The 26,539-nt window shown below is 35.2% G+C and overlaps 1 protein-coding gene across 2 annotated transcripts in view; it reads right to left on the reverse strand.

Annotated features, from left to right (window-relative positions):
* LOC138698423 (proton channel OtopLc-like) overlaps positions 1–26,539 on the reverse strand; it is a 707,834-nt gene that overhangs the window by 18,495 nt on the left and 662,800 nt on the right. For both annotated transcript variants that reach the window (XM_069824314.1, XM_069824312.1), the window contains exons 4-6: positions 20,529–20,643; positions 7,411–7,681; positions 3,182–3,336 (exon numbers count right to left, since the gene is read on the reverse strand). In XM_069824314.1, coding sequence (XP_069680415.1) covers positions 3,182–3,336; positions 7,411–7,681; positions 20,529–20,643 — 541 coding nt within the window. The remainder of the gene's footprint in view (positions 1–3,181; positions 3,337–7,410; positions 7,682–20,528; positions 20,644–26,539) is intronic.

The raw sequence follows: 26,539 nt of genomic DNA on the forward strand, positions 1-26,539 counted from the left end.
ATGACACAGAAGTAGCAGTCAATGTTTATGATCTGTCAGTTCTCTCCACATCATTGCAAGTGCAAATTTTGGAAACTATATGATATGATATGTCTAGTTTTATCTTTGATCACAGTCTTTCATCCAAAATATGACTCATCTTCAAGATGGGTCACAGCTGTTAATTTATAACTTATTTTTCGCGAACGTAAATTGAACAAAAAAGAAAAAAAGCCACTCAACCATCTGAAGTGAACAAAGAGAAAAAGAAAATCTAGCAGCCCACGATTCAGTACCTATCAGCGAAATACAGCATTAAAAAAATCACAGTTACCTGTCTCTTCTTCAGAGTGAGAGACACCATTTCGAAAACCTTTGTAAAGTGGAGGGAAAAGTACAAGCTGAAGAGAGATCTTCAAGATGCCATCATCACCACGATAATACAATTTTCTGTAGCGATATTTCGTGAGCATCTTTATGGTGTACATTCAATTTAAATTATACTAGGTTCTATTTTTTTTCCTTATGTCCTAATCACTTTTGTTTGAAACCTGTTTATATAATTTTTCATTTTAAATTTTATTGTGAGCTATTCTGTGTCACAGGGTAAACCCAAAATATTGAGTCAAAATATTAAATTAAATTATATTAAGGTTACCAGATTTTTTCAGAATTTCCAGAGACGGATATTAACATATAAAAAAAACTACTTTTATGTTAGTTTGCCATTCAAATGCATTGTTTTCATACAGTTAGAATGAGTAACATAGGTCTACTCATTCTATTTAGCTCTACACATTAAAACCACTGGTATTCATTCTGCTTGCCTATTACTAAAACTACTGATATTTTTCCAAAGAGTGAATAGTTCTAAGCAGGCCTTCTTTGGATTCCAATTTTATAGCAAATTCCTGACAGATCATGTTGAAGTTGGTTAAGATACCAAACATGCCTCAGACAGGTTCTAAACTCATTTTGAAATTTTTGGATGTCCACATCATGTTCACTGAAGAAAAAACTCTCCACTGAAGTATTACTAACCAGGAAGGCACAGAGATAGTTCAACTTCTGAAGTTGTGCACAGGAAATCATTTTCTCAGAGAAATTAAAAAAAAATTCACTCCATTTTGAGCAAAGAGTAACATTTTCTTCATTCCACTTTGCTATTTTCTCTGAAGTTACATATTTCTTCAAGCAAAAAATTTCGCCAAATAAACTGACTACCTTCATCCAGATCAAGTCCATCTACATTTGCAGAAAATAAAGAACTGTTTTTTAATCTTTTTCTTTCTGGTGATCTCAGCAACATACATTCCATAGATATTTTACCTTGTAAGTGAATAACCCAGACATTGAGATATTCAACAGCTTTTTCATAAAATTCGCAAGAGACACTAAGGTTTCTGTTGTAGAATAAGAACCACTAATTGATGATCAATCTTCGTAGTGTATCCAGCTATTTGCTGACAACACGTGTTCCACTATGTTTCACTATGAATTTCCTCTTCTTACAAATGATGGGTAAAAAGCACGATGCTGGTTGTATATTTCAGCAGCCACATTCCAAAGATGAGGTGTATTTAGTATATATTGGAGAAAATTGTCCAAGGTTACAGGGATTGCAGATTTGAGATTAGTTCTATGGATGCTTGTAACAGGGCAGTTTAAGAGGATATGTTCCAAATCTTCTTCGTTATTGTTGCACCTGCAACAACTACTAGAGTCAACAAGATTAAAGTGGTGAAGATACTTCTGAGTGACAATATGGCCTGACCTGGCTCTTGCCAAGAAAGTTTGTATGTGTCTGGGAATGTTACGGAACATTTGTAAATCATTAGGTTTCTTTTGTATGTTTTGAAGTACTTGGCCTTTATCAGAGGAAAGCCATAATTCGACCCATAAATTTGTTAAATGAGAATTTACTGCAGAATATGAGCTGGTTAAAGAAGTTATTTGCATAGGTTTGGGCCCCAAAGATGTTGCCTGTTTAGCAATATTATCTACAATCTCGCAGCAATGACTAGGTATCCATTGGAATACTATTTCTTTTTGAAGATTTAGTTTATTTAATATTTTTTGTATAGAGATTGTAATTTGTGAATAGGAATTGATGATAAAATTGATGTTTCTTCTTTCCTATATTTCAATGTTTTATTGACCTTAATAACGAAATGGAAGACTTGACTGCACTGATGTCCTCAACCTTCAGTTTTGACTATGACATTACGAAAAATCGGCGAAGTTGCGTTAGTGAAATTCATCCACAGCAATGTGCGAAGATCATTAAACCATATTAATAATTAACACTAAAAATTCGGGGATATCTGAGGACAAATTATTAAACCTGGGGACAAATTTTGTCTGGGAACAAAAAGCAGAATTCGGGGACTGTCACCAGAAAACTGAGAAATCTGGCAACCTTATTATACATACACTCGATATTTTGACGTTTTTGTTGTACAAATTTTATTAACCATAGCATGAAAATCTAAATGATATTATAAAACCTTCACGAAACTAAAGTACACAATTGAGTCCCATCTCCTTTCCCCACAACATAACAACCAAAGGAGACCCACACTTTCCCTTCTCAGCACACGTTTCAATCAATACTAAATGACACCTAGAGACCTGCTGCGATTGTAACCAGAAAAGCATTTCCTTCAAAGTGAATTCAAGTTATTTGTTTCTTGTGCTGTTAAGATTGTTCCAATAACTGTATAAATGACTGTTCCACAATATCACAAAAATTAAGTTTCTCATGTTAATTTAGCTTCTTATCATAATGTACATTGTGATCAACATGAATGACTGTTTCCTTAACTGCTGAAGGTTGCAATTGTGAGATAAAATTTGGCACTATATAGATTTAAACATTCGCATTTGAATCCACTATTTTATGTGAATTAGTAGGCCTATTAGTTATGTGTCTGGTTTGAAACCCTCTACGTATTCACACGAGTAGGTAACTAAATTTCAGAAAATGCATAACTGCCTGCAAATCAAAAACTGTACCCACTCGCCTCTTTCTATGGTCATTTTCGAAGTCAGCGACCTCAAATTAGTAAGAACTGGTGATTTTTATCGCTTGTGCATGCAAAATGGCTGTTGACTAGTGTAATTATTACACACTTTCAGAATGCAAATTTACCTTCTCTCTGCACAAACACTTGAAAACTGCCACACTTTCAAGAGGCCGTACCTGTGAGTTGACAAACAAGAAATGCATCTGCAGGAATGTGAAGAGGCCGTGGAGTACAGGATGGACAAAGACGACATCATTGAGGCAGGCTCCTTCCATCATTGAGTGCATTGCCATCTCTAGGCCGTTGAACACAAGTGTACCAAGTCCGAATGCTGAAAGAAAGAACGCCCTTGGTCATGTGACATGTTTATTTAGCATATCATCATCAAGAATAATGTGCATCATCCTTGCAAGATTATACTCCTACACGTCATTGTGAAGTAGTTACATTCTTTAATACTGTTAGCAGGGAAGATTTGAAATCACATACCGGTACTTTGTTTCTTGTTATAAAACTTAACTGTAATTTCTTGTTACGAGACCAATGTTTTTCATTAAATTTATTATTATTCCCATAATGTATTTTTGTGATATTTGAGTACTTAAGGTAACGCAGTACACAAACATGATATTTGACACAACATCAAAGACTTCTGGGAGATAAATAAATCTTTACTTCCAATTGTTCAGCAGATCTCGATTTGTTTGTGTGATAGCTTCAGGTACTACCATTGAAGACTCTATACACTATTAATAAAGTCATTATTTGATTTTATTTGCTCTAGAATACGCCATTAGGAAAATCCAGGATAACAGAGAAGGTTTGCAATTGAACGGGTTACATCAGCTGCTTGTTTATGCGGTTGACGTGAATATGTTAGGAGAAAATCCACAAACTATTAGGGAAAATACGGAAATTTTACTTGAAGCAAGTAAAGAGATAGGTTTGGAAGTAAATCCCGAAAAGAGAAAGTATATGATTATGTCTCGTGACCAGAATATAGTACGAAATGAAAATATAAAAATTGGAAATTTATCCTTTCAAGAGATGGAAAAATTCAAATTATCTTGGAGCAACAGTAACAAATATAAATGACACTCAGGAGGAAATTAAACGCAGAATAAATATGGGAAATGCCTGTTATTATTTGGTTGTTAAGTTTTTCTCATTTAGTCTGCTTTCAAAAAAAAAAAAAAATGAAAGTTAGAATTTATAAAACAGTTACATGTTACCAGTTGTTCTTTATGGTTGTGAAACTTGGACTCTCACTTTGAGAGAAGAACAGAAGTTAAGTGTGTACAACAAGAAGGTGCTTAGGAAAATATCTGGGGCTAAGAGGGATGAAGTTACAGGAGAATGGGAGAAAGTTACACAATGCAGAACTGCATGCATGGTTTACTTCATCTGACATAATCAGGAACATTAAATCCAGACGTTAGAGATGAGCAAGGCATGTAGCACGTATGGATGAATCTAGAAATGCATAGTGTGTGTTAGTTGGGAGGCCGGAGGAGAAAAGACTTTTGGTGAGGCCGAGACGTAGATGGGAGGATAATGTTAAAATGGATTTGAGGGAGGTGGGATATGATGGTAGAGACTGGATTAATCTTGCTCAGGATAGGGACCAATGGCAGGCTTATGTAAGGGTGGCAATGAACCTCCGGGTTCCTTAAAAGCCAGTAAGTAAGTATTATTTGATTGATGGGCTATAAGAGAATTAAGAAATTGAAAGTTCTAATTTTATATAGCTGGTGGTCCTCTTGAACTGTCCTGATTTTGATTGTCTATGAAAGAAAAACCAAAGGCACAGGAAATTTTTTTACCATTTTTATTGGGAAATTCAACTCAAATATTTTCGTCATTGGTGTGGGTGGCAAGGTGATTGTTGTCTGTCGATGCTGAAATTACGCAGCATAAGAATGACCCTTGTAAAGTACAAATTGTTGAAATCAAGCCAACAAACAAACCTCAGCGACAAGAATTTGCAATTGAAGGGTTCAGAATCATAGTGGGCCAAGCGCCATTTACTAAAACCGTAGAAAACAAGGGTTAAAATGAAGTTATTACCGTAATTCAATGGAAATATATAGCAAGTAATATAAAGTACACATTAAAACTAAATGATGTTCAGTCTTCATTGAACTATGGTATTCACTTAACTTTAATTCTTGCTTTCTCCGTTCTTAATAAATGACGCTTGGCCCACTATGGCGCTGAACTCTTCAATTGAGATCCTAGAGCATATTAACGAAAACCAAGATTTTTTTTAGTCATGTTATGTTTTCTGATGAGAAAACTTTCCCTTTGTCTGGAAAAATTAATCGGCACACTATCCAAATGCGGGGCTTTTAAAACCCTCCTATAGTCATGGATCATATTTGAGACAGCCCTAAACTAAAATATGTATAGTATGGTTTTATGCGAGATATTATAATTGGACTTCGTTTTTCATTGAATCTGTCACAGCACCTCCATACCTAGACATGATAGAAGAATACGTATTTCCACAGATTGCACACAAACAGTGCAGGATAATCTTCCAAAAAGATGGAGCACCATCTCACTGATCATCATTGTGTATACAACACTGAACAATTTCCTTAACTGTCGGATTGAATGTGAAAGTACAAAAGCATAGGCCACCTCGTTCTCCCATTATTACTCTGAGGTTTTTTCTGTGGCTACGTCAAGGACAATGTGTATTCCAGACCTGCAGAACTGTAGCTCCTTAGAGCGACTGTCTTACTACCCCTCCTTACCCCACCCACCTTTTCTATCAATGCGGTCATACGTTCTAGTTACGCTCGGCTGCATCAACATTCATTCTCGCAGCGGCAGGTATAGGCCTACAACACGCTATCAAGAATTACAAATGAACAGATAATAAAATCCTTAGGAACATACCTTTAGAAAGTAAGAGAAAACGAATGAGGGAAATAAATAAGTTAAAAGATATCTAAAATAAATTTAAAAATGTACGTGTGCATATAATGTAAGAAGATCTACCTATGTATATATCGTCCTATTACTAGTAAAGCCGATTAAGTCCACTTTTTGTGTAAATAAGTTAAGTACAGTCCCCGACTTGTCTTTCCGTGCTCTGTATTCTACTAAAATGAAATAAGTCCGAAATGTTGCATGCAGGCAACAAACCAATTATTTTATTTGAGGAATTTATTATGATTTTTCGTGCATTAATAAAGTTTTAATTCCTGTTTTTACAAAACTTGCATTACTGATCTTAACTGGTTTTACTAGTAATAGAACGATAAATAAATTGTACGTTGATAAGTGAGTGATAGCTATATTATGATCGGATGTCAGTGCTGTCATTCAACATTGTAACGCACTCCAGCTAAATAAATAAATATATAAATAATAAATAAATACACAATACGCGTACTGCAGTTTAAAGAGAACTGGAACATGGCAAAATCTAAACCCGTGAAGAAATACTACTTCCAAAGGAAATGAGAATATGATTAGTTTGTTGTTGAAAACGAAAGAATTGTTTGTTTACTGTGTCCCATCCAATTTATTTCTACTCATCATTTCAGTATTAAACCACATTTCAACAAAGCCCATATTAAGAATTGTGGAATGCACAAACTTTCGGGTAAGTTCATTATTACAAACTGTATATTGATTATTTATTTATATACTGTTAAATTAAGGACGTCACTCGTTGTGTTCATTTTGAATTGAAATTAATTGTGACTTTCAAGGTTCATTAATTAGCCTAAATGCTATAAATTTATATTTTCGTAGGTGATGATAGAAGGAAAATTTTCGAAAATCTAAAGCAGGTTAGGTGCAAAGAAATCTCAAAGAAGCTATCGACAGGAAATCTAGCATAATTATAAACCTTGAAACGAGAACACGCATTATAAATATAATGAATTTATTACGGTCCTTTTTGAAAATTACAGTGCCGCCACTGATGGACCTTGCACGGGCAGAGAATGTTAAACAACTCTACGTGAAAGTCATATTTCCCCTACTTACGGGTTCTGCAGGCCTGGTATTCCACCAAAGGGACTGACCTCAACTTACGTGATCACTGGTCATATGTGGAGATATTGTAGAATCTTCAGGTCTGGTGCATAAATTCATTGCGTAAGTTACCTTGGGCATTTGGAAGATGAAATTGCCGTTGTGGTTAGTGGTAGCACAGTTTAGTATATACAGTCGCGAAGCTCAATACGTAGTAAATATGCAAACATTAGGTAGTTGCTCACCACTAGGATCGCTAATATCGCCTCATTACAGGCAATGCAAAATAGTACCGTCACAGTCTATTGTTTCTAGCACCCTCAAAACTCAAGCTTCGTGACTGTATATAGTAGACTGTGGTGGTAGTAAGACCAACTTATTGATCCAAGGAGGCCCCAAACGTGGAACGTACCTAGAGCTCCGACTCGAAGATAGAAGCTGGTACCCGAAGTCTTGGCACGCGTGATGTGAGCCCTCTTGAGCGAGCCGAACCTGGTGAGAGACAGACTGCCCAGCTCTGCGTCGCGGTCCGCGGCTGTGACGGCGACGGGCTGCGACCCCCTGTGAGGGGATGCCACCTCGCTCTGGCCGCTGAGAGACGCGCAGCTGTCGATCAGCACCCAGATGTAGATGCAGATGATGACGGCGATGCTGCCCACGTACAGGTACATCAGGAAGATCCCCTGTAACAGTCAGTTGAGACTTTAGGAATAAAGCGCTGACAAGTAACACTTCAGCAAGGTCTTATTTAGCGCACGCATCACATGTAAACCACAACACCCAGAGAAGTTGTTTTATACAGTAGATTAATTATTACAGAAGTGAATTTCGCTCTGTGAAATCTGAACATTGAGTGTCTATCTTTCCATCCGTCCTTCCGTACCTCATTCCATACGAGAAGACTCCGCATATAAACAAATGCAAGTGTCTCAAGAATCTCTTTATGGCGCCTGAAACGCCACGTTACTTAGTTTCTTATCTGTTAGCACAACCTGTTACATATTTTCGAATTCTTAATGGGAAATTTGCTGTTGAAGCAGTTGAAAAATTAATGAAGGCTGTCAATAAAAAATATGATTTATTGGTGGAGTGGAGCACGCATGCTAACATAAGAAGGTTTTATAATTCAATACCCTAACCCAGCGTTTCTCAAACTTTTCTGAAGTGAGGACCACTTTTTTAAGTCAGAACAGTTCCGCGGACCGCCTTACTCTTGTTCCCTTTGAAAGCAAATTTATCATTTTCGTAGCATATTTTAATATCAATATACTTACATTTTAATGTAGAAATAATTAATTAAAATTAATTTAATTCAATTAGTTTTATATCAGTATTGACTAAGTTAATGTTAATAGAAGGAAATTATATCGTAATCTGCAAAAAGAGAAATAAAAAAAAATCAATGCAGAAACATCCCCGATTTTCAACAAGTAAAGATGCAATTTTGCATGTTCTAGTATTGGTGTACGACGTACAGTACGTGACCATTTCAGTGTGGAAACTATTAAGAAAGTCATAAATACATGAAAAAGTTCGGTACTTTGGTCCTCTGTTATGAATTCGGGTAGTCCCTGGCTGGGTTACAGCTTAGTATGTCTATGGGTTACAGACGCCAGATGTGCACGGAGAAGATAGCGAGAAACACCACGTTCATAGTGCTTTAAATCCCTCTCTTTTTTTTTTTTTTTTTTTTTTTTTTTTCCTGAGAGTAGAGTGGGAAGTCGATAGACGGGTAGGGTAAATAAATTTTAATAAAATGTCAGTACTGGGATAAAAAGTGAAAGGCGATTGCCATGTGTCATTCACAAACTGAGATTATCAGCTATAGTGTGATACGCAGTTCGTTTGAATTTTATTTTTTCTTCTGTCTTTTTTGAAGGACCACAAGGGCAGACCTTGAGGACCACAAGTAGTCCGCAGACCATTGTTTGAGAATCGCTGCCCTAACCCAAACATGGAGATGGGAACGGTGGTTGGTGAATCAGATCCTATTACTGTTTATCGATGGTGTTCGGGTAAAGAGGATTAAGTAATTTTTTCTGCAAGTGGAGTTTTGTTCCCCACGTGAATAGACAAGTTAAATTCTATAAGTGAGTCTACAAAAAACAAAAGAAGACTAGCATTTGATGTCTTTCATTTGCGTAGAAAATTATTTTAAATAAGTGACTGAAATTTAATTTTCAAAATTAATTTTTATGACTTAATTTTATCTAAACACCATCAATATTGTCGCATAACCCCCCCTTGTGTATCTCAGATACAGTGACAAATACGGCAGCACTATCCATTAAAAAGGAGCATCTTCTGCGGACCTCTAGAACAAGAAAGAGACTAGTGAAGTGCTTTATGTGGAGTGTGACATCGTATGGGGGAGAAACATGGACATTACGACGAAGTGAAGAGAAACGAGTAGAAGCATTTGAAATGTGGATGTGGAGAAGAATGGCGCGTGTGAAATGGACAGAATAAGAAATTAAGTTATGTTGAAAAGAGTAGGTGAAGAAAGAGTGATGCTGAAATTGATTAGGAATAGAAACAAAAATTGGTTGAGCCACTGGCTGAGAAGAAACTGCCTACTGAAGGATGCACCGGAAGGAATGGTGACCGAGAGACGAGTTCGGGGCTGAAGAAGGTACCAGAAGATAGACGACATTAAGATATATGTATCATATGCGGAGACTAAGAGGAAGGCAGAAAATAGGAAAGATTGGAGAATGCTAGGTTTGCAGTGAAATACCTGACATTTGGCAGAACATTATGTACCGTATATATAACCATTAAAAATAAGGAAACCTTTCGGTGGTGATCTTATGGTGCTCTTCATTGGAGACTTACAAATTAACGGTCTTACTAATAAAAACTCTATATACAGACGTTTAATTGTCTTATACTTATACAATGAGTAGTGTGTAAATTCCTTATTAATAATCACTACATACGTCGTGTATAACAGTAAAACTGTTACACAGCTACGTCATAGTTTCGTCATTACTTCGAAAGGTTACGAATATCTGAGGTTCTCTACTGGACCCGGTAGAGCGCTCTAGTGTGGCGTGTTAAATATCGATAGTACAACTGGCTCTAATCGATTACCACACTACATTTTGGTCAAAGAGTACAAGCTACAACAATATTATTCTAATAATTCTATGATCTTTGGTTTGTTCTTCTGTGGTTACAAGGTAAACATTATCATAAAATGACAGTCGATACGAACAGCTGTTAAAGGGGCGGCCATTTTTTCCCCTTATACAACGCTTAAACAAGGGGTTTCGTGTATATAACTACTGCAAAGCAATTCCCATTGCATAGTTACAGCCTGTTTATACGTCCATAGCTTATTCACAGTTTATTAGTAACGTTTTCTGTCTCAACTCTGCATAAGTCTCGTATAAAAACTATACACGGTTTATTAGTAAGACTATAAAAATAGAGACCGCGAAATTCTGGAATTTATTTGTTTATTATAGCCTTTTATAATCGCTTTGAATTTTGTGATATTGTACCTATATATAGTATCCGTTCTTTGTCAGTTCATACTTGGAAGAATAATCGAAATAAAGCCTTGGAACTTCACAGAGGAAAATATCACTGTCGATCAGTATACCGGCTAACACGGGAACTGGGTCAATGTGAATTCATTATTTTCTCACAGCGCGGCAGAGATCGGAGGGAAAAGGTTTGTGATACTTTCCGCGCTCTTCTTAGGCGAGACAATACCATTTTTTGCGTATCTTTACTTCGTCCCGATTGAGAAGTGCCGCAGATTTACATACAGAAAACATCGAACCTTTTTGTAGTTTATCGGTTCAGCAACTTATCTGTGAATGTAAAATATATAGTTTAAGTCTTGATCGAGAACTCTTGACTTTAAATCTTCACTAGAAGTCTTAATCCGTAACTATCTATATATATATAATTTGAACTGGTAATGGAAATTACGGGAAAACGGCTGAACGGATTTTAATGAGCGACCCCTCATTTTCATGCCTGACATCCAAAGTTTTTCGGAAAAGTAGTAGTTTTCAGTGAAATGCCAATTTTCCTACATAATTTTCCTATTTTCCAAAATCCATCTATTGTCAGTTTTGAGAACTAATTTTATTGAATCACGGCCAACTTGATTGAATTTCAGAACAAAAAACACACTACAATAAACAATAGGCTATTAACACGAAGGCCATGACCTGCAGGATTGCCGACATATTTAGAGCTCAATTCAATTTGTTATTAAAAACTGATTCTGCAGTGTATAATTTTCTGAGTACAGCTGTGTATTGGATATTCAAATCTACGAAACTTGAGATGGTTTGATGACATTATTACCATTAGAAATTAAATATTATTATAGTTAATATCATGATGCGTCTATTTTTCATTAATTATATATAATATTGATGCTATATTGATGACATGAAAGTGAAACGTTTTGAGGTTATGTAAGTAAATGTAGAGAATATCTTAATTTAGATCTTCATTTCTATAATTTACTGAGTGGCTGCTATATATAACTACAAAACTTAAGTAAGATAATAATATTATTATTAAAAATCAAATATTTTTATACTTATTAACCCAGTGGGGTTGGGTCTTTTTCATATACTTAATGGCGGTGTAGTGTAGATATTATGTGTCATTGTCTTCAGTATTGGCTCGAGAGAGCGCAAAAATTACAGTTCCTAAGGAAAGATAAAAAGGTATTACTTACTGATAAAATAAGGGGCCTAGAAAATTTTGTAGTCTCCAGATCATTTCAGCAAGATCTCTTAGTAGGATAAAATGATTTTAGGCTCTACATTTCAAGTTCTACATGCAGCAGCTATACGAAAATGCTATTGTTCGAAAGCTTAGCATCCTGACATTTTTTTAACTTTTGCCTACAATCCACAATGACCTGAAATAGCTACTGCTATCGTCCTGACATTGATACTTGCGTTTTCGCTTTGAAACTCAAAAACTGAAGATGGATAGGTTCAAGAAAAAGTATTTGGCCTAAAAAAATCCATTCAGAGGGAGTATGTTTCATTATTATGGAAGAAAATAACTATCAAAAAGACAAGTATTCTTCATTGAAAATAAATCTGAAAAATTTTTATTTGAACGTCTAATGAACTTAGTTTGCAGCAGTATTTGCTGCACAAGCCACTAGTTAGAATTATAATTAGCCTGCTACATTCCTCCAGGTGCAAAGGCCTTCTTGTAGAAACGAAAGCCGAATTAAGCAATCCCGGTCTGTTTAACTTCGTTATGTATTTCTTTTCTCTCCCATGATGCTTGCTATAGCTTCTTCCTCGTCCTTGTGCTTTTGAATATTTATTTTAATTGATTATTTTACGATGCTTTTTCAAGTACTATGGTTATATAGCGCCTGAATGAGATGAAAGTGATAATTCCAGCGAAATGAGCGCAAGGCAGTGGCGGCTGATTGACTGAGGAATTTTAATTTTCCCACCATTTTTTTTCTATTCTATTAAAATTTTAGCGTATAGCCTATTAACCTGTTGTATCCTATAGGATACATTATCAATTTAAGGGTTAAGGAAATCTGGCAACCTTACTGTAGTGAGTAAGGGACGAAATGTTGCTTTTCACACGAGTATGTGCGTGTTCGTGAGTTGGCGATGCACTGTTGCCAAACTACGCAGACTTTCAGTCTAAATTTTTAATTAACAATGTACTAAATTTCAAAACGCATATTATTTATTTTATTGCCCCTTTTAATCTGCACAGTTATATCATTTTCACCCTGTATTTGTAAATTTAAACATTTCATTTTTCACTCGACTGTATCTACGATCAGCACCTCTGTAGGAGGAAGGTCCACCCGTCACTCGTCTTCACGTAACACAGTGAAGGATACCCGTAGCCGAGATCTAAAGTTACAGAACTCTGGAAAAGACTATGCAACCTGTCCCGACTCTTTCACCCGAGCCTTTCTTTTTCATGTTTCAGATTTCTTCTTCTATTTATCCCATATTAAAAATGTGTTTAGAATGTTGCTTTTAAGTTCATTCTTTGTACAAGATCCAGTCACTATAATTATTTAATCTTTATCTTATTACGTAAACCATTTTTTCAGTTATCTTTCAATGTCTTCGTTTTTTAACTTATAACTTCCAATACAGATCTTAAAAATCTCCTTTCGGCTGCATTTAAACAGGCATGTGTAACATAAATGTAAGTTATATTAAAAAGTGACAAATGCAGTGATTGTACAAGAGAACAGCTTTGCTTTGTGAAGTGAGTTTTTCTCCAGAGAGTCATCAGTCAGTCAAGCTTTGATTGACGGGTCTGAAGGCCTGCAATCACACACGAAGTAACAGCCAGTCCTGGTCAATTACTTTAATGCTTGCTGCTGAAGATGCCAATAAACAAAACCTGCCTCGGCCGTCATCAGGCTCGTGATTGGCTTGTCAAAGAACAAACCAAGCCTGTAATTTCATGACACCAGCTGTCACTCCAACCTGAATACACCAGAGATCGAGAATAAATCAAAAAGTCGGTGTATAAAAGTGCAGCTTATTTCACGGGTTTGTATGTTGGTATAGCCTTGTATTGTACTGTATGTTTTATATTTATACGAACACGGAGATTAAGATATTGAAGTCCACACCTGTGGAGTAACGGTTAGGACGTCTGGCCGCGAAACCAGGTGGCCCGGGTTCGATTCCCGGTCGGGGCAAGTTACCTTGTTGAGGTTTTTTCCGGGGTTTTCCCTCAACCCAATATGAGGAAATGCTGGGTAACTTTCGGTGTTGGATCACGGACCCATTTGACTGGCATTATCACCTTCATCTCATTCAGACGCTAAATAACATAAGATGTTGATAAAACGTCGTAAAATAACCTACTAAAATAAAAAAAAAGAAGATATTTAATATTTCCTAAGCGTGTACGAGTATAGGCCTACGGTCTTACTAATAAACCGTGTATAATTTTTATAGGAGACTTATGCAACGTTGAGACAGAAAACTTTACTAATAAACCATGCATAAGCGATGGATGTATAAACAGTCTGTAACTATACATGGGAATTGCTTTGCAGTAGTTATATACATGAAACCCCTTGTTTAAGCGTTGTATATAGAGAAAAAATGGCCGCCCCTCTAACAGCTGTTCGTATCGACTGTCATTTTATGATTGTGGATGAATTGTAACCACAGAAGAACACACCAAAGAGCACAGAATAAGTAGAATAATATTGCTTTAGCTTGTACTCTTTGACCAAAATATACTGTGGTAATCGATCAGAGCCAGTTGTACTATCGATACTTTAACACAGCACACTAGGGCGCTTTACAGGATGCAATAGAGAACCTCAGATATTCTATTACCTTTCGTAACGAAGTAATGACGTAGCTGTAGTGATTATTAGTAAGGAATTTACACACAACTTATAAACGAGCTGCTCTTTGCATAAGTATAAGACAGTTAAACGTCTGTATATAGAGTTTTTATTAGTAAGACTGCTACTGTATAGTCATTAATTCATTATAGTTACTGGTAATAATAATAATCCGTGGCGCTACAGCCCGTGAAGGGCCTAGACCGACCAGCTGGCTGCTGGCCTCATGCCCACATGCTGAAGCAGAGGTGGACGATCATCTAACCAGAATGGAGGTATCGTGTGGTTAACACGATGATCCCCTCAGCCGTTATAGCTGGTATTCGCAACCGGATTTCGCTACCTATCGTAGCTCCCCAAGTGCATCACAATGCTGGGTGGGCACCGGTCCCATACACTGGCCGAAATTTCATGATAAAATTATAGTTACTGGTAGTCTAAATAAATAAACATTTATGTATGTGTGTGTGTGTTTTTTTAATTAGTTAATTTTACGTCGCGTTATTAATGGGTTGAGAGAAAACTCCGGAAAAAATTTAAGACCACAAATATTATCAGAAAATGCAGGTTCTAAATTTCTAAACTTTTATAAGAAAATGAACTCACAATTAGACAAGAATTACAAGGTACCACAACAAGACTTATTAGAACTTAAATATCTGATGAAAGTATAAGAAAGTTACTAATAATATTTTTCAAACTAGGTTTTATCAGAGTATGAAAAAAAAAAAAAACAAAAAAATTCTGTAGTTACATCATTTGATAACCATAACATTGTTATGGTCTCTCTGACATCTTTAATATTTTTCCTGCATGTAATAAACACTTATTTCTGAAAAGTAGACTACTCTCAGACATGTAGAGTTGTTTATTTTACTTACTTACTTACTTACAAATGGCTTTTAAGGAACCCGAAGGTTCATTGCCGCCCTCACATAAGCCCGCCATCGGTCCCTATCCTGTGCAAGATTAATCCAGTCTCTGTCATCATATCCCACCTCCCTCAAATCCATTTTAATATTATCCTCCCATCTACGTCTCGGCCTCCCTAAAGGTCTTTTTCCCTCCGGTCTCCCAACTAACACTCTATATGGATTTCTGGATTCGCCCATACGTGCTACATGCCCTGCCCATCTCAAACGTCTGGATTTAATGTTCCTAATTATGTCAGGTGAAGAATACAATGCGTGCAGCTCTGCGTTGTATAACTTTCTCCATTCTCCTGTAACTTCATCCCGCTTAGCCCCAAATATTTTCCTAAGCACCTTATTCTCAAACACCTATTTTAATAAAATTAATTTTTTATTTGTCGTATATAAAATATATTAAAATTTACATCATGTTTTATGACCTAATTTGTCTATTTTCAAAGAAATGGGCATTATTGTAGTCTACCTTTTGCATAAATGCATGTTAAATCAGTGTACAAAATTTCAAAATTCTATCTCTAATGATTGTGGAGTTATGAAATAATATGTGTGAAAATTTTCAAATTTTGGAAAATTTAATTGAAAGTAAAAAGTGAATTCTTAAAAATATTATTAGTAATCTTTTTTTTAATACTTTTATCAGATATTCAAATTCTAATAAGTCTTGTTGTGGTATCTTGTAATTTTTGTATAATTGTGAGGTCATTTCCTTATGAAATTTTAGAAATTTAGAGCCTGCATTTTCTGATAATAATTGTGGTCGTTCACGTACATATACCCTTAAACCAGATAACGTGTCCCATCCAGGATTTGAACGCGGCCCCGCTCATTCCACGGTCAGACATGCTAACCATTCGTTACTCTACACCGGTGGACTATTACCGATAAATGACCGCAGATCTTACGTTGTGTAAAAGCTACTGATTTGAAATCGTACTTTTGGCATGTAAATTTGTCCGTATAATAATAATAATAATAATAATAATAATAATAATAATAATACTAATAATAATAATAATAATAATAATAATAATAATAATAATAATAATTGAGTGTCTAGTCTATACGTGCTGCTGAAGTGAAACTTCTTACGCTGTAAATCTGTAGTAATCTTTTTAAATGTTCGTGCAATGAGAAACAATACATTAGGGTTAAATTTAACACTCATGTTGTGTACTTTTCAAAATTTAAATATGGAACGTTTGTTTATCATATCTAAAAAAAAAAAATGAAAGATGAAGCATACAAAACCTAATTTACTGCTTTTGCTGTTCATGTTTATTAATTGCTGTCCAAATATTGGCATTTATAGAACATTTTTATTTTTGAATTAACCCTTAAATTGGTAATGTATCCTATAGGATACAACAGGTTAATATGCTATATACTATAATTTTAATAGAACGATAGAAAAAATTGGTAGGAAAATTAAAATTTCACAAGACTATAGACCCCTAATATTGTATATCATATAAAATATGGACATTGCGATAGTTGCTTTCTTTACAGTCCGACACGGTTTAATAAACTAGTGTGAGAAATGAAGTTTTGCCAAATCTTTTTGTGGCGAATTTTAATTTAATTCAAAAGCGATATAGCATCGTTAAATTACAAACTAAAAAAATTCTAAAGCATTAAAGCCAGGTGGATCAGGCATTGCATTCGTTGATTGTTGGCGTTGTAGGAACATTGTTGACATTTCCTAACTAATATGCAGAAGAGAGGTTAGAAATGCCTTTTCATTCTACCTGCATTCTCTCACTCGTTCCAGTCTATTCTTTTTCGTTTTTGGCTCAGTTTTTGGAGGTTCATTTGCACTTTTTTTTCACGCTACGCCTACGTTCATTCAGTCTCTGATTTAAGCATATCTTTTTAACAGAAAGCTTCTTAACAATGTAATATTACTCAAGTGTTTGGACTGTATAAGGTACAATACTACACAGAAGAAACACTGCTCAGTGGCATCCCCACTCTCACTAATTTGTGGAAGCTGGTGTAAAACCACAAACATTAACAACTTTATTTACGTGTTAACATAGCAACGTACACAATCAGTAACAATAACACGCAAAATCCTCTTAAAACGTCCGTCACAGAATCTTGTTTCCCAACGTTCGACACGTATAGCGCTTAAAGAAGTTTCAATTCTAAATAAATAAATAAATAAATTAATTAATTAATAATAATAATAATAATAATAATAATATTTTATTTATATAGAGATTTCTAATGTTTACACATCTTTATGTGACTAAAATCTGAAAGTCTTATTTTTGTTCTCCACCAATAATAATAATAATAATAATAATAATAATAATAATAATAATAATAATAATAATAATAATATTTTATTTATATAGAGATTTCTAATGTTTACACATCTTTATGTGACTAAATCTTAAAGTCTTATTCTTGTTCTCCACCAATAATAATAATAATAATAATAATAATAATAATAATAATAATAATAATAGTAATAATATTTTATTTATATAGAGATTTCTAATGTTTACACATCTTTATGTGACTAAATCTTAAAGTCTTATTCTTGTTCTCCACCAATAATAATAATAATAATAATAATAATAATAATAATAATAATAATAATAGTAATAATATTTTATTTATATAGAGATTTCTAATGTTTACACATCTTTATGTGACTAAATCTTAAAGTCTTATTCTTGTTCTCCACCAATAATAATAATAATAATAATAATAATAATAATAATAATAATAATAGTAATAATATTTTATTTATATAGAGATTTCTAATGTTTACACATCTTTATGTGACTAAATCTTAAAGTCTTATTCTTGTTCTCCACCAATAATAATAATAATAATAATAATAATAATAATAATAATAATAATAATAATAATAGTAATAATATTTTATTTATATAGAGATTTCTAATGTTTACACATCTTTATGTCACTAAATCTTAAAGTCTTATTCTTGTTCTCCACCAATAATAATAATAATAATAATAATAATAATAATAATAATAATAATAATAATAATAATAATAATAATAATAATTTTTTATTTATATAGATATTTCTAATGTTTACACATCTTTATGTGACTAAAATCTTAAAGTCTTATTCTTGTTCTCCACCAATAATAATAATAATAATAATAATAATAATAATAATAATAGTAATAATAATAATAATAATAATATTTCATTTATATAGAGATTTCTAATGTTTACACATCTTATGTGACTAAAATCTTAAAGTCTTATTCTTGTTCTCCACCAATAATAATAATAATAATAATAATAATAATAATAATAGGGTCTAATATAAAACTCGGCATTATTATCAGCATAATGGAATGTATATGTGTGCGACACAAAAGCTATTATTAATTTTCAGTGAGATGTAAATGTAAAAAGATCTAATGTATCGGAGCTACGGCCTGAAGAATAGATCTTGGTAACAGATTCAACAGAAGGATTTCTCGTTTCTTATTTTCCTGATGTCGGTGACAATACGTACTGTCCCAGATCACATATATTACAGATTGATCATCCCTGTGTTAAAATCGGTAGCACTTTGAAGAGAACAACCGCCAGGATCGCCACCCGTCCGCCGTAAACGAACACGAGATGGCAGTACAGTCGCTAATGCAATTCAAATGGGAGTTATGACGTGACTCCTTATGTAACAACTAGATGGCAGCATAGTAAACCTGACAAAAGTTGTTACCGCCAAAGCCCATAAGGCCGAGCAATCTGGGTATATATGATCTAGGGTACTGTCTACCAAACAAATAGGGTTGAGAGTTAGAACTACAAGTTCCCTCCCACCCTTTCATCTTTCCCCCACTCAGCTTCTTTCACACCTTCACACCGCTATAGTCCCGTCGCTCTTATTCCCGGCAGCCAATCACGTTGCAGGTCGACTACATTTAAACGTGTGCCTCTTGTGATTCGCTGATGATGACATTATACATTTCCTAAGGCTTGATAAATACTTTATATAATCGCCCGCCATTTTGACTCTTTCGTCGGCGTTCGCAGAAAGCACACGAGGACGTGAATTACAGTGCGTTTGATTTATTATCATAGGAGCTACGACGTGATAATGTTTAACGGTGTGGCAAATAGATTCCTCGTCTGGTAGCTCGGCAACGAAAGAACAAAAATGACGAACGATACTACCTACCTAGACTTTATAGAGCCTTCACTTCCTAAGACGTAAGCAAAGAGGAGGAGTCACGCCGGGAATAACAGCGTCGCGACTACAGTACAGCAGCTAGACAAATATAAAGATAAGCTGCCTAGACTAACTTTGAAAATGTGAAAATTTACTTTGAGTGTTAAAAAATTCGTGGCGCGAACAGCCCATTAAGGACCATGGCCGATCAGCCAGTTGCTGGCCTCACGTTCATAAGCCTGAGTAGTTGTGAACGATCATCCAACCTGAACGGAAGTATCGTGTGGGCAGCAGCATGATGATCTCCCAATCGTTATAGCCTACAGATACGCTTGCTATCTTTTGCCACTTTAAAGATATGCCTACCAGATATGCTGATTAATATTTGTTACTTATAATGAAACTAACATCTGTCCATTCTTATTATTATTATTATCATTAATGTCTCTAAATAGATTTACAAAACCTCTAATGGCAATACATTAATATTCTCATTATAGAAATAGAAATATATATATATATATATATATATATATATATATATATATATATATATGTATTCTCCCTGTAACATAGTCCTAGTAAGCTTATATTAAATTAATTTTCATCATTTTACTAGCTATCTCAAATATTGAATTAAATATAATTCATTGAATTAAATTAGCTCATATATTAAGTTACTACTTTACCTTATAGATTTATCTAAATTTAAATAAATGTGTAGTGAAGAATATTGATGGAGAACCTTTTAAGTGTAGTGTAAATATTTGTAATTTAAATTTATGTATTGTATTGATTAAGGCTGGTTGAGTGGAAGAGAAGGCCTTATGGCCTTAACTCTGCCAGCGAAAATAAAACATTATTATTATTATTATTATTATTATTATTATTATTATTATTATTATTATTATTATTATTATTATTATTATTACCATCAGGATACACAACATAACACAAAATCTTATTTTCGCAAAAATTGACATATCACCTTTCGTCTTTGAACCATAGCATTAAGAGTTATGTTTTGTGATGTAAATAAATCCCCATTTCCATCTTCTGGGATAGAATTGCTCCAAAGCTTGTACCTACCTGGAGACTGAGCAGCTTGACTGAGTTGTCCATGACCTCGGTAATGCAGAAGGCCAGCATAAGGACCACCACCAGCTTCCCGTACAGGGAGCTGAGGAGGATCCACAGATGGCAACTGAAAACACACGGACACCATTAATTAATACACAAGAACACCAATGACATGAGAAATTAAGCACCAAGATAGCTCTTATTACATTCTTGTATGAAGTTGTCGTTACAATTGGTGACAATGAAACTGTAACTGGCGAAATTAGTCCAAGGAATCACGGTAGATTACCTGATGTTCACTTTTTAATTGGAGAGAACCTCGGAAAAAAAAAAAACTCAACCGGATAATCGGCCCAAGTGGGATTCGAACCCAAGTCCGAGAGCAACCTCGACTAGTTACTCCGACACGTCGGTGGCTCAGTGCGTATTAGTAATGATAAACTCGCTTGGGTGGAGTACCTGGTTGGGTTTTTTTCGAGGTTTACCCCAACCGCAAGGCGAATATCAGGTAATCTATGACGAATCCTCAGCCTCATATCGCCAAATACTATCTCGCTATCACCAATCCTATCAACGCTAAATAACCTAGTAGTTGATATATCGTAGTTAATTGAAGAAATAATCAGCAAAAGGTGCTAACTAGACTAGACGGCAGTTCGGAAGGCGGTCGGCTACTATATCGTCGCTAAAAAGACGAAGTGGCGTAAGCGACAAATGTGTAATTTCACAGGAGAGCAGTTGAAAGAAAAGTGTATTTATATGCGGACCTACAACTCAAAGTAATAAATTGACAGGTCAAAGATAATACATTGATTCAGTTCGTTTATTGTTTCTCTTAATAAGGACTAATGGCAAACTCTAAAATTTTGATACCTTATAGGCCAAGTAGACCTTAATTGGAGATACGTCTGTTCGAAAGATTTCACTCATAATAGGAAGGCACTTACGCCATACACATGACTGATCGTATAATACTAATTTATGCTATTCTTTGAGTTGTATTATTCTTTATTTATTTTTTGACTAATTTTATTTATTTTTTATTTTTATTATACATTATAATTATTTGAAAGTCTAGGAAATAAAGAGGATTATAAACTTATTTTAATAAAGCAAAATCAAGAATTTTTTTAATTACATAAAATTAATGAATAATGTATTTATTTGTTTACAAACAATTTTAAGAAACACAAACAAGTATTGAACATATTCATGGGTTAATAATAATAATTGTACCCTAGAATTAATGTGGGAGTTCCTTGTAGAAGTTTTATAAACAACATCTCTTATTACTGGTGTTGACCCTTTGCATAGCTGCTGCAAATCGTTGTACTTCTCAACCGAAATCTTTGGAGAGGTGACATTAAGAAGAGGCAGAGGAAGCTCCAAAATTTCAGAAATATTCCGTGATTTCACAGATAGCTGCTCATAATGTTCGTCCAAATGACTGGTTTTTACAAAAACGCAGTTAGGGTCGTCTTTGGTCACTCTGACTTCTCTGACTGTAGTCCAATCAATCTGTTTCTTTTTGTGCCAATTTCATACTCCAGACAACTTAATAATGTTGAAATAGTTTGTTTGCTCGAATTTATAAATGAATGTTCATTGTTGGCATCACGTGGCAATCCATGGATTATAGGGAGCCTAGCAATACACTGCACACATAGACGTAACGACCAATTTTAAAAATGGTAATACCTAACGAAGAGACGTAAGCGACTTGCGAGTCGTATACTCCAGTTCGTCTGAAAAAGAATGAAAGAGCAATGGCGTTTACGGCGATAACACGATGTTCATTGCCAAGTAACCATTAGAGATGGATGTACGCCAGTTCGTCAGAATATAGATATGGTCCAACGAAGTGTGCTGGCGAAGTATCTCCAAATTTTTTGTTTTGGCGCTTACGTCACTTCGTCAGATAAGCGACGATATGCGCCGTAGCATTTCTGGCATGTGACGTCACATGCTTCTACAGTAGAACCAATCGGAATCAGTCTGTAACTAGTACTTCCCAAGTTCGTTTGTTCACGTGTGAGTGTTTCAATACATTGAATAAGTAAAACTAACATTTACTGTGTGTGTGTAAGATAAATAAATGGAAGAAGAGACTGTAAAAAGACAAGTATTGCACAGGCAGGCGCGGAAAATAGTGTTTAAGGTGTATAATTATTTTAAAAACGTTGACGAGCAGAACGCTGCCGGCCATCTTGATGCTGGCTGTAACGTTGCCAACGTGCAAGAAATGACTGCAGAAGCATGTGGTGTGGGATTGAGAACCGTTAAAGAATATTGTTAGTGAAGGAAACAGGGTTTGTTTGGTGTCATGCTTACAGTAATCAACGGCTAAGGTCATTATTGTCTTTTGATAATTTAAATTCTCTCCTGTGCTATTTGTATTGCACATGCGCGTGAAGTACGATGTGGCAATGTTGTACGCTGCCTTGCCCCCTCTATCTGTCTCTCTCGACGCTAACGCTAGCAGACTACCGCCTTCCGAATTGCCGTCGACTATAACAAAATCTGAATGTGGTGTACAGGTTCGTTTCTGCTTCCATATCAGCTATAATTTCCATTCGATTTTCTCGTCTTGTGTGCAGAATTCTTCGGAAAGGATTACCCAAAACAACATACGAATCTGCTGTTCAGATTGAATTATATTCATAGCAGGATCGGAAGTGGAAGTTCACCTTGGCACAAATTCAGATTTTGTTAGATAGTTGGTGACCCCTTCAATTAACCAAATGAAAAAAAAATGACAACGGTAAACATTGAATGATAAGCTATTTCAATATTTCATCATCACCATTTGCATCGTCGGACTATTTTTTCTTTTTTTTTTTCCTCCCTTTTACGTAGGAGGGACCCAAAGGTTTTCACCGCAGCTTGAGGCTTATTGTGCTTCTGTGAACGATATTTGTCGCCGAACGGTCGCGCTTTTGCACCCTGCACCGTGAACTTAACCCGGGCTGTGATAATGTTGACAATGACATGTGGATAAATTATGGCGAAATGAGTTCAGAGTCAACGCCGAAAGTGGTAAAGGAAAACTTTGGGAAAAAAAACAGGTAACTTAACCCAACCAGGATTTGAACCCGGACCCTCTTGTTTCATGGTCAGACATACTAACCGTCACTTCACTGCGTTGGACATTTTTAGACTTACAACCTTTATTTAATTTTTTTGCTTGATTATTTAACGACGCTGTATCAACTACTAGTTTATTTAGCGTCGATGGAATTAGTAATAGGGAGAAGGTATTTGGCGAAATGAGGCTGAGGGTTCGCCATAGATTACCTGACATTCGCCTTACGATTGGGGAAAACCTCGGGAAAACAACTAGGTAATCGAACCCACGCTCGAGCGTAACTTGGGGTCGGTAGGCAAACACCTCAACCGATCGAGCTACGCCGATGGCTTTTATTTAATTATAAACTTAATTGATATGATATATTTCTGTGGCTTGGTTCTAAAAGGGCCAATGTCAATTTTTGCACTTTTGAGTTATATACACTTTCGAACTTATCTCGGTCTGTTCTTCCATATACTAAAAGGGCCAATGTCTGCTGCAGTTAATGTGGAAGGTACAGAGCATTCACAAGCCAATGTCATAGGTTCACTGTACAAAATAAGCAAACTTCAAACCCGTTTATCTCAAAACTAACATTTTTGACATTGGCCCTTTTAGAACCAAGCCACATATTTATTATAGTTCACAGAAAAAAAAAGAAAAATATACATACATATAATCATTGAAGCCTTACATTACATAATTTATAATTTACATATATATACAATTTTTAATATAACTTCTAAACTTAACTATTTAATAAAAGATGTTTTATCTTGCACTTGCGACTAGTTTTGTGCAAGACTCAACTCATTTTAGTATGTTGTTACAATTAGTCTTTGTTCACTTGTCTAAGATGTACTTCATGTTTCAATCTGCAATGTGCAGCTATTATATATAAATCTTCCATTATTCTAGTATATTTAAAACTTTTGAATGTACGTATATGTTTTAATTAATTTATTGATAGTAGTATTCAAAAAACTAAACCTTTTTTATTATCCCAATTTTTTTTCTCATTCAATTCTAGCTATTTTATTAACTTAATTGCTATAGACAACGGCTCAAATCGGTTCTTAAAGTTCCGGAGACAGATTTACAAAACATTATTTTCACAGCATGTGTTTGTTCACCTGAAGTGTTAATTCACCATCAGTTTTGAAGTAAATTTGAAGAAGAGGTATACTGCGACCTTGAGAGATCTATTGCGCTAACCCTCAAGCTCGGCGCATTCCCAAATCCACACCGGCTGACTACACTAAGGTTCGCTTCGTTCCCAGGTTTCGAGCAGGCCAACCGCCTCCGTGCGTCTTCAGCCGGAGTTCGGGGAATGCTGTGGAATGATAATAGAACGGAGAGATGTTGACGGAATTATGTATATGCCTAACATGGGGAAACGGGAGAACTCCGAGAAAATTCCCAACTGCTAGCTTATCCGCCACAAGTATCACTCAATGAAAAATTTTAGGCCTGGCCTGGAATCGAATCAGGACTGTCTGTGTGACAGACTGAACGTCTGACCACTCAGCGACCGCTTAGTAGCGATAGTAGGGGGTATTCAGCAAGTAAGTCTTATTTCTCGAAATACAGTATTTTATGTAGAAGTCGAAATCGGCGCATTTTTACCGACTGTACCCAACATTGCTTTCAACCCTTATTCAAAGTACCACTGCACTACGTCATACTGTATTTACACATCATATTTTACTAATACTGTATTCAAACTGGAGCTGTTGACGCTTCTATCATACTTTTGTTCCTCAAGAATGCGGAAGAAGTCAGGCACTGTGTGTCACAAGAGAGTACGGATCATACTGCACCAATGGCAATATCTGCTTATGAATATAAAGAAGTTTAACTTATTTTCGGTCATGGTTACATGGCGAGTTTTGATAAAGAAATCGTAATTCTTGTTTAATGCGGAACGTTTCAATGGGAATCTATTCGGAAAAAAGTCTGTTACCATTTCTGTAATATTACACACGCATCTCGCTCCTTGGCAACCTTGAACATACGCCTATATAATTATTGGAAAAATAAATTAAGTTTAAATAAGAACGTATAAGAGAAGGTTAAAAAAAAAAGAATCATAGTAAAAAAAATGCAAATTTGAGATATTAAGCATATGGTGAGCATATTGTAGCGGCCATCTACTGAATTATTTGTTAGTGGGGAAAAAAAAAACACCATAGGCCAGTAGTGTCAGAGTTGTAAGCTCCAATACCGGTTGTGGAGCTAGATCGGAGCTTGAACTTGCTTATGTCTGTGGAAACACCGCTCCGTTTAGTCCCTGTCTGACATCGCTGCCATAGGTCTATGTTATACGAGTGGAAATTTTCAGTTGTTTTCATAAAATAATCATAGTTCAAATACTTTTTTTGTGAAAACAGCCATTGTCCAGCCAGGACGATGGTAACATTTACAAAATATATCCCATTCATATCATCTTGAAACATTTATCCATACAATTTTAAACTGTAGTAGATTGGCAGTAGTGCTTCTTACGTACGCGGTAAAAACCATATCAGAGAAAAATGCTTTGCACGTGAATTGTTGTATTAGTAGGGTAAACGCGGGTGAATCGGGTTGGAGGACGAATCGGATCAGTTAATACAAATTGCTGGTCCTAGAGTGCGCTAGTGAGTTCTTGGTGATACTATCCTCTGAAGTCAAAGAATGCTAGTACTATAAGTTTGAGGTACGTAGATGCTCTGAATTTGCCATTTTGTTATTTTTTGGCTGTGGATTAGACAATTTTTTGAACACGCATTATTAAAACTGATGCAACAAGTTATGTAGTAGGAAAGAACAGTCTGTCTTGATTCTATAACCTCACCTGATGTTCTCATTTATTTGCTGTCAGTGCTGCCAATTTTCAAATATGTATTTGTCTGCATGTGCGGGCGAAACGGATCAGTGAATGGCGGGTAGTTTTAATTGCTTATTTTATATA

This window comes from Periplaneta americana, chromosome 4 (genome assembly GCF_040183065.1).
Source record: "Periplaneta americana isolate PAMFEO1 chromosome 4, P.americana_PAMFEO1_priV1, whole genome shotgun sequence".
NCBI classification, from domain to species: Eukaryota; Metazoa; Arthropoda; class Insecta; order Blattodea; family Blattidae; genus Periplaneta; species Periplaneta americana.